Consider the following 10348-nt stretch of genomic DNA (forward strand, 5'->3'; position numbering starts at 1 on the left):
ATCCCTGCTGACTTCCTGCCCATGGGGCAGGAGGCTGGACTCGATGATTCTCTGGGGTCCCTTCCAGACCGAATGTCTATGAAACCTATGAAACCTGGGGAGCCTTCGCGCTCATCTGGCTTGGAGCCCATGAAGGGGCCTTGCACCTGGCCCAGCTTGGCCTTCAGCATCATGCCACCCCACTTCTTGGTGCCCTTGTCCAGGTCCAGGCACTGCTGGGGCAAGCCTGCACTGTGCACACCACCGTGGGGGCTGGGGCCGGACCAGGTGCCACTCTCCAGTGAGTAGAAGGGGCCACCAGGCAGAAGCTTCTCCCTCAGCTGCATGCTCAGCTTGGCTTTGCCCTGGGCTAGCATGGACATACACTTGAGCCTGTTCCAACCCAGGCCCAAGACTGGGTCCCTCTGCTTGGCAGGGCTCATGTCCAGGATGGAGCCACCACCACTGTGATCTCTCTGTGCTCTGCTCTGTGCGTGTCCCAACCTGGGCTTTGGGCCAAGGTTCCCTGTAAGGTGCACACACGCATGGCCATGCACAATTAAAGTCAGGCCACGCACAGCCTTTTCAAGGCCACACACCGGGAGAGGAGCCGAAGGTAAGCTCTGAGACGAGACAAGGCGAAGCAGGGGCAGGGGCCTGGTGCAGGCTCTGCCAGCTCTGGGGAACTGCTCCACTCCCCCGCATGGCCTCGGGGAGTGAGGAGGCATATGGCATCAGGGCCAGGGAGTGGAGCAGTTGCCTGGAGCTGGCAGAGCCGCACTCAGGGCAGGCAGTGGGTCCTCCCCAAGGTGAGGCAAGGCAGGGATGGAGGGTGGGGGCTGAGGGCTGGCACAGGCTCCGCTGCCTCCAGGGAACTGCTCCATGGGCTCTGCCAGCTCCAGGGAAGTGCTCCAGTTCCCGGCCCTGATGCCATGTGCCTTCTTACTCCCTGAGGTGATGCGAGGGAGCAGAGCATTTCTCCGGAGCTGGCGGAGCCCATGCCATCCCCCAGCCCCCAGCCTCTGGCCCCTGGCCCCTGGCCCCAGCCCCCTAAATTTTATGTATTTTAAATTATCTCATGAACTAGAATATTTTTCAAAGCACAAATTGGAGAACTGTTTTGATTTTTTTATGTGCCTATTTTTTTTTAATTTTGTAGGAATATTTTGTTTTGTTTGTATTCCAATATGGAATTGTTAAGCACATTAAAAAGTACAAAATGATGCTCAGATCCCAGTGTAATGGTGGCCACATATGTGCCTTAGATAGATGGAACCTTTGATGTAGCAAATAAAGTATGGACAGTAGTCAACAGACATGGGGTCTTATACAAACTTCCATGTAATCTTTGGCCACTATCTTTTGAATCATTGGCTAATGAAGTACAATCAAGTAATTAACAGACGAGACAAGAAACAAAGACAAAGTGGTTTAGCAGACATTCAGCTAATTCAAAAAAGAGTGAGTTATAGTATGAAAGGTCTAGAGTGATTCTATACATGGGATGCCATTCACTCCAGTGAAGCACATTACTGGTTATATATTTTTAAGACATTAGACAAACCAGCAAACCAGAAGTCTCTCGTTTCCCTTAGGAATGAATCCACATAACTGTGACATGGACTCTTGTTTAAATTGTCTTAAGGCCTAAAGAATGATTTCGATCACTGGAGGCTTGCAAAATATTTTTAAAAGGAATAAAGGAATGGATGTCTCCAAGCTCAATGACAGAAGTTGCTCTCCCAAATATATGATCACCTGCAGCAATGCAGGCAGAACGCACTAAACAGGTAAAACCAGAATGAATGAGTAAAAAGCCAATGTGATGCCCAGGAAACTGGTACAAGTTGTTTGTGACTTGACTAGAGCAAAACTATAGTTACAGTTATAACTCATTTCCTTTACTTTTCTTCCCATCCAGCTGTCTCAAGAAAGCCTGAAAGTTTTGCCTGAAAGTTTAAATCCAAAATGCCTAGTTAGAAGCCAATTAGGAATAGTAAATTTAGGTTTAAGGGACAAGGCTACTTAGTTATCTATGATATTTTAAACAGGTGTTTCATTTTTTAAATGTCTTCTAAGACCTTGGATGTGAAGTCATATCACAAAAATGGCAAGGTGTAGAAATCCCACTAAGACTTAAAGACTTCCATTCAATGAGTTGAAACACTTTCATCTTGTTTTTGCAATTTTCACCCATCTTATTCTATTCTCTGTAGTATATGAGCACTTTCTAGTAGCAACTTAAACAATAGGAGTATATGTCTGGTCATTCCTTGTTTGTTCTCTCATCCCCTGCCCAGGGGAGAGATGCATTGCATATGTGGTAAAGCAGGTGTTGACAACCTATGGCCTGCAGGATATATCTGGCCAAGCTTTCTGTAGTGTTTCAGTAGTGGAGGGATTCAGTAGCATTTTTTTGGAGAGGGAGAGGGAAGATTGCCTTTCCTGCACAGTGACAGGGAAGTGGCCAGATCAAAAGACCACCAAACCAGGGGGAGAGCTTGATCTGGAGTTCACCCAAGAATTGACTGAGGCTGCACGTACACATGACATGGTCACTATGGGTGATTTTAATTATCCAGACATCTCCTGGGAGGAACACTCAGCCAAGTTAGAATGGTCGTGATCCTTCCTGACCTGTGTCGAGGAGCTCTCCCTGACCCAGGAGATGCATGGGCCAACCAGAGGTGATGCTCTGCTGGAGTTGGTCCTGGCCAAAGGAGATGACCTGGTGACCAACTTAAATATAGAGGGAAGTCTGGGCAACAGCAACCATGAAACCATCGTGTTCACTGTCTGACGTAAGGCAGATAAATCAGATAGTGGGATTGAAGTCGTGGACTTCAAAAATGCAAATTTCAACAAGCTGAGGTCACCAGTAGGGCAAGTACTGCAAGGACCAGGGACCAAAGGCAAAAGATGTGCATGAAGAGCAGTTGTTCCTTAAGGACATGATCCTTTAAGCACAAAGAAAGTCCATTCCCATGCTGAAGGACTGGGCAGCCTTCTTGGCTAACAGGGAAATCATGATCCTCTTAAGAAAGAAGCTTATAAACAACGGAAGCTTGGGGTGGGCCCCAAGAAGGACTATTCCACGATGGCCCGCATTTGCAGGGAACAGCTAAGACAGGCTAAAGCGGTGACCAAACTTAGATTAGTAATGAGAATCAAGGACAAGAAGTCCTCCTTTAGGTACATAGGGAACAGGAGGAAAACAAATGGGAGTGTGGGGCCATTGCTCTACAACTCAGGAGAGCTGGTTACCAGCACCCAGAAGAAAGCTGAACTCCTGAATAACTACTTCGCCTTGGTCTTCCACCAGACCAAGGGGAAAACCACACCAGGTAGAGTAGAGGATGAGCACAGTAGGAATAACTGCCTTCCTACTATTGCTGTAGAATTGGTGTATGACCAACTAATAAAATTAGAAGTATACAAGTCAGCAGAATCGGATGATCTTCATCCGAGAGCGCTGAAGGAGCTGGCTGAAGTCATTGCAGAACCCCTGGCAAAATTCTTCCACAACTCATGGTGCTCTGGAGAAGTCCCTGAGGACTGGAAGAGGGCAATGTTGTGCCCAGCCACAAGAAGGGCAAGAAGGAGGACCCGGGGAACTATAAGTCAATCAGCCTAACTTCCATCCTAGGGAAAATCATAGAAAGGGTACCAAGTAGTCTATCTGCAATAAGCTTGCAGAAGGTAAGATTCTGAATGACAGCCAGAAGGCAGATCAACCTCATCTCCCTCTATGACCAGGTAACTTGCCACCTGGACACAAGAGAGCAGGTTGACATTGTATACCTACACTTCCAAAAGGCCTTTGATCTAGTATCCCATGAAGTCCTCACAAGAAAATTGGAGGATTGTGGACTTAACTCCGAGACAGTCAGGGGAGTGAGAAACTGGCTGCAGGATAGGACCCAGAGAGTCATTGTGAATGGATCCGTGTCATCCTGGTGAGAAGTAGGCAGCTGTGTCCCGCAGGGGTCGGTGCTCAGTCCAGTACTTTTCAACATCTTTATTAATGATTTGGACGTGGGAGTGAATAGCTCACTGGCCAAGTTCACAGACAACACCAAGTTATGGGGAAGCGAGGTTACGCTTGAAGATAGCCTATAGTTATAGGCAGACCTAGACAGGCTAGTAAACTGGGCAGATAGGAACCTGATGAAGTTCAATGGTGAGAAATGTAAAGCGCTCCACCTCAGGATGAGCGATCCTCAACACACCCACAGGCTTGGTGGCACCAAACTAACTAGCACCATGAATGAAAGGGACCTGGGGGTAATAATAGATCACAGTATAAATATGAGGCGGCAGTGCAATGCCATAGCCAGTAGGGCAAATAATACTCTGGCATGCATCAAGTGATGCATCTCCAGCAAAACCAAGGAGGTGATTCTTCCACTCCACTCAGTACAGGTGAGACTGTAGCTGAAGTACTGCGTCCAGTTCTGGGCACCACACTTTAACAAGGACATGGACAAGCTTGAGAGAATCCAAAGAAGAGCCACCTGTATGATCAGAGTCTTAAAAGGCAAGCCATATGAGCAAAGGCTGGGGGATCTGGGACTCTTTAGCCTGAAGAAAAGAAGACTGAGAAAGGACCTGGTAGCAGCTTACCGCTACACTGGGGAGCACATCAAGAGCTCGGTAAGCAACTGTTCAGCAGGGCACCTGAGGGGAAAACCAGGAGTAATGGCCACAAACTCCTGGAAGACCAATTCAGGCTCAACATTAGGAAAAACTTCTTCACAGTTACAGTGTCCAGACTGTGGAATAAGCTCCCTCCAGAGGAGGTACAATCACGTACCCTGGAAATCTTCTAGAGGAGACTAGACAGTCACTTTGCTGGGGTCACCTGATCCCCAGTTATCTTTCCTGGTTAGTGCAGGGGGCTGGACCTGATGGTCTTCTGAGGTCCTTTCCAGCCTTACAATCAATGAATCTATGAAAAGTGCCAGCCCTCCTTGGACAGAGCTAGGTAATTTCAGCCCACTGTCCCTGAAGCGTTGCAAGCCTCTGGGGCAGAAAATCTGGCTTTGGAGGAGTTTGGGGTTTTGGTGGTAAAGCAGGCAGGATTTGAAAGTGCTGCTTTCACAAAGAAAATCAAAATCATTATCCCATTTTATCTAAGGGGAAACTGAGACACGAAGAGGTGAAGTGATTTTCTCAAGGTCATATACGAAGTTCAGTCACAGAACCAGGAAAAGTCCCAAGTCTCTTTTGACTCCCAGTCCACCAGGCCACACAACCTCCTTAATAAAATAGTATCAGCAATTTCTTGTTATGCTTTCTACCTTCAAAGAACTTCTCCCTCCACCAAAGAGAAAGCATGTGGTTTGGTATCCTCCTACAACACTAAAGAAGAAGATTCTTCACTGGTGTCTGCAGAACTCTCTCCCCTTTCTCCAGATATTCATATATTCCCCATCACAATAGCATGTTGAACAGTTTCTTAAACTGTGACATGTACATGTACACACACATTAAGGAGAATTTATCTTACCCCCTTAAAAGTGGTGTTATTGAAAAAGCCTGACCTTCTTCGTATCCCCCCCTGCTACTTGCTCAAACCCAACTAAGTATGGGTTTCTCTCTTTATCACTTACAGATGCTTTCCTTCTTCTATTTTCTTTCTTTCTTTCTTCTATTTTCCCTTACCTGCTCACTGCTTCCCTCCCCACTGATGTTCCTCTTTTTCTACACCCTACCAATATATGTTTCACTCTCACTCTTTACCTTCTTCTCTACACATCATCATATACCTTTTCCCCCTATTTCTCTCCACTGCAGAATAGGCACTTTTTATATACTCCTTGAGAATTGCATTTCAAGCATTCTTCTTCCTTCCTTCTCCCCCTCATTTTTTATCTTCTTTTGGCTTCCATTCCACAGAATTATGCACTACAGGTTGAGCTCTTAGTTATATCTGTCTTCTATATCTACATACTCTCTTTTCTAATCCCATCCCACAGAGGATGTAGTTATCAGGGGTTTCATATTATCATCTCTCCCTTTTCTTCCAGGATAACATCATTCTCAAGTGGGGACTGTCTTTCCCAGTCCCCACCAGCCCCCTTTCTCTTCCACCTCCTCCCCCATAATTCTTGTTGTACTGAAGCAAGCTCCAACTCCTTGTAATGTCACATAGGCATTACACATGTAGGTTATGAAGAGAGATTACATATTAGAGCTGACTGGAAAATGTTCAATGAAACGTTTTTCCCAAAGAAAAAATGCTGTCAAAGCCAAAATAGTTCATAAATTTAATCATAAAATTCTCTTGGGTTCAAGAAGAATGAGAAAGAGAGATACCTTCAAACTGAAAACTTGTTCTTTTCAATCTGAAAAGGGAAGTTTCAAGAGATGCTATTTCATAAAAGCATCATGGAAGGCAGGCAATTTTTGAAACCTTGTACAACAGTGTGTAAAATATTATTGTTATTTCCTACTCAGTATTTTTTCCTACTCAGTTATCCAGAAAGGTGAAGGATGAAGGCCCCTGTGTGCAGTCTCAGTTTCACGGCATCCAACTCACAGACCAATTAAGTAATCATTTCTGGGTCAGGGTCACCTCATTTGACCTTTTATCTAAATCTGTATGGTCCAACTTTCTCCGGTCTGTTTTTCCTCAGGCTGCTGTAAGTCTCCCACATATGCGGCAGTGCTGCTAACTTTTCCTGTTTTATCAGAAGTCTCCTGACATTTGTGGTTTTGCTTACAGACTCTTGCAATGTACTGCTCAGCTTTATTTAATGAAAAGTAATAAGAAGGAAGGTGAGCCTTCCCCATGCTGTCTGCAATGCCTAGCAACAATGCAGGTGGTAAGAGGGGAACAGCTAGCACTAGTTGGAGGTTTTAGACAGGGAAGAAATGACAATGAATAGAATCATATGCATCCCCTACCTATTTGAGAGGTAAAAAGAAAAGGAGCAAGCAGTGTGTCATCATCCCACATAAGTCTTCTGGTAGGAGGAGGGGAAGAAAAATGGAAAGGTGGAGGGAAATATCCTGCCCAAACCACTTTTCCATAAGCTTCCCACAGAGCTTGAGTGTGAGGAGAAAGGGACTCTGCCACAATATATAGTTTCACTGGATTATGAAAAACCAAAGAGTAGGTATATATTAGGCAAGTGTGATGAAAAGAAGGTAGACTGCAAACAGGATGAATAATTAGGTACCAGCATTTGGCTTTTTTTAAAACCTATTTTAATATATATCTTAGCAATGCCAGATACATTAATATAAGCTAGAGACAGAGAAGAAGGAAAGCATAACAGAAGTCTAGCGTGAGGATGCTGGCAAGCGTAAGAAAGCCATAAGAAGCAGAACTCCAAAAAATATTAGGAGGGAAAGAGAGAGAAAAAGAAAGAAGGGGGGAGGGAGTGTAAAGTTAAAGGCCTCTTTCTCCCCACATGCATACAAAAAGAAATTAAATTCCCATTGTATGTAAAGGTATATGGTAAAGGACCAAACAATATGTAGGAGTATGAAAATTACAGCAAGACAATACTGGAACAAACGTATTATTTAATATTGACCCATAGGCATCTTATTTATTGTACTGATTTCTAAAAGGGATTTTATTTTCAGAGGTTGCTATCTAATTGCAAGTGGTCTTCCAAAAGTACATTGTAAATAACCATATTGCTTTCCATTTAACTTCTATCTGAATCGATCATCACATTTGTCATAATTCTGCAATTGGATTCATAGCATGCCAGAGTTGTTCATCAGATCTTTTTTAATACCTTCCAGCTGACTTTCCAAACATGAACTTGTTTTACTTAAGCAATAATGAAGTCTTGAACACAACTTTCTGGAGGCTTATTGCAGATTTCAAGTACATTGTAAAGCAGGAGATTAAAAGGACAGAAAGTGTGCTATAAGCTTGCCAAACTGTACCATATAGAGTATTTTTTATAAACTGCAAATAGAAATTATAAATAGAGAACATGAATACTCCATCTTACACTGGAAACTAACAAAAATGTACACAATTATGCAACTGTAAATATAGGTTAATTTAACTGTGCTGCTTAATGTGAAACACTAATAATTGCAAATACATATAAATTGCTCCTGTTTTTTTTAAATATGAAAAACCCTACTGATGCTTACTTTGCTTTCATCAGGCCAAGAAGGAAGAATGGAGTTTAACTAATCAATGGCCTGATTTAAAGGAGAAACATTTCCAGATTTCTATTCTGACTGTCCAAATAATTTTTAATATCCAGCATAACATAAGATGATCTCTAATAATTAAGACTGGATTCATAAACAATTCTATTACTTTAAGGGAATAATCTCAGAAAACAGATGCCTTGTAGAATAAGTGTTCTTATTGTAGTACATCTTTTTGTGTGGCATTGACTGTTTCTTATCCATCGGGGGCACTCTATCTCCACATTACATTAAACAGGCATGTAGTACCTCTCTCCCAACTACTCAGACTGATGACTTCATAACTTCAGTTGCTCCTCTGAGTTTCTAATCGCACTCCTAGCAAAGAGCAAAGAGCTAAGTAGCTGCACAGTTAAAAATATCTGGACTCAGCTCAGTCACTTCCCTATGGTTCCTGGATAACATACTTAATATCTCCCAAAGAGCTTTTAACAGCACTCTTTTCTTCCACCCCTTCCATGAAGACTCAGTTGAAGCCTGTTGGCTTGGTTTTAAAAAGCCAAACAGTCCTGCTCAACATCCCTTACCTTATGATGACAAACATGACCAGTGAGTTGCCCACTAAGCCAACCACAAACACCATGGAGTAGACAGCGGTGATGATAATTGGGATAGCTGGGGAAATGTTGGTGTGGTTCTGCTGCAAGTCCTCGTAGGCATCACTGGCATTGTTGTCATAGTCGGCCCAGCCCAGAAGCTTGCTGCTGCTGGTGCTGGGAAGGAAGCAGGAACCTGGGGAGCAGGTAGAGCCTGGCTCTTCACGAAAAATTTGTACTGGGGACCCCATGAGGGCCACCACAGGCGGAGAAGAGATGTGGACAAGAATGGAGGCTGAATAAGTCAAATACACTAGAAAGAGACAGGAGAGGGAATGAAACAGGACATGCAAATACTGACAGGGCATTAAAAGATGCTAGATTTCAAATTTGTGGGGTGGGGGTAAGGATGGGAGGTTTGTTTTAGTAAGCACCAACTTAAGCAAATCACATTGAACTGAACATCTGCATTTTTAAAATCCTTTGGCTGTTTAATGCAACACATGAGTACTAATAAATGCTTCACAAGATGTTTGGCTAAAGTTTTGCTCCACTCACAAAATTACACTTTGGGAACAACCAGCAGAGATACCTTATGCTCTAGAAATAGTTTAGGTCCAGTCCTCTGCCTTCACCCTCCATTCTCCTATCCCCATTCCATAAATCAAACATAATCCTAATCACTGAGCTTTGTTACTTCAGCTACCCTGAAGAACAGTGAAGGGAAAAACCTTACAACCTCCCCTGCCCCCATTCCCAATTTGCTTGCCATTTTCCATAAGTCTTTTCCCTTTAGATGCGAGTTGTGCTTTATTTTTAATTAGAAAAGAAATAGTAATAAAAATTACCTCTTTCTGTCCTGGAAAAGGAGTCGTCCCCAGACAAATCCTTAGAAGTATAGACACATCCTTTTACTTGTTGGAGGCATCACTGATCTTTTAGGACTTCTGAACCTGGAGCATCAGCATCTCTGGAGAGGTAGGAACACACTGGAAGTTGAGCAGAATCCCAGGCATGAGCTCCCAAGTAGCAGCAGCAGCTGCTGCTGCTGCTGCTACAACTCCAACCACTTCCCCTTTCTATTCTCCCTCTCTCTGTGTCTCTCCCACTCTGCCAGGTCTCTGGCAGCACTCTGCACTAATGCACATATTCTCCTCTCTCTCAGTCCCAGCAGCTCAAAAGCTCACATGACTTCTATCTAAACACCGACAGGCAGATTCAGTAAATTCCACAGTAAATGGATGCATCACTTTATATATTTTTCCAAGTTGTTCCCCCCACTCCCCCGGCCCCACACACACAATTTCTCGCTTCTCAGGTAGTGTTAAGTACTAAAGAAATGCTACTTATTCCCTAGCTAAATATTCTAAATCTTGATGACTAGCTAGCAGAGATTACAAAAATCAGAAATTTCAAATGAAGCCATGTTTGACTTGCCTGGTCTCTTATTTTTTGGTAGAGGGAGCACTGAAGTGTGATAGCTGATCTCAACTGTTCCTTATTGTATAGCTTTAGAAGGCCAGTAAAGAGGACATTAGGAAAGTTTTCTAGGCTGAAACTCTGCAGAAAAGAGAGTTAAGGAAGCTTTAGGTAGAATATGGTTTCCCTGAGTTAAATAACCTTCGTGGTACAGTATTAGGAGAAAG

The 10348-nt window shown here is 43.7% G+C and overlaps 1 protein-coding gene across 1 annotated transcript in view; it reads right to left on the reverse strand.

Annotated features, from left to right (window-relative positions):
* The window catches only part of OPRK1 (opioid receptor kappa 1), a 66135-nt gene extending 56222 nt beyond the window's left edge, over positions 1–9913 (reverse strand). Inside the window, exons 1-2 of the mRNA XM_019527267.1 lie at positions 9551–9913; positions 8694–9015 (exon numbers count right to left, since the gene is read on the reverse strand). Coding sequence (XP_019382812.1) covers positions 8694–8953 — 260 coding nt within the window. The 5' untranslated portion in view covers positions 8954–9015; positions 9551–9913. The remainder of the gene's footprint in view (positions 1–8693; positions 9016–9550) is intronic.
* Between the last annotated feature and the right edge of the window lie 435 nt (positions 9914–10348).

The sequence above is a fragment of the Gavialis gangeticus genome, unplaced genomic scaffold, assembly GCF_001723915.1.
Source record: "Gavialis gangeticus isolate Ggan-Ray unplaced genomic scaffold, GavGan_comp1, whole genome shotgun sequence".
Lineage (NCBI taxonomy): Eukaryota > Metazoa > Chordata > Crocodylia > Gavialidae > Gavialis > Gavialis gangeticus.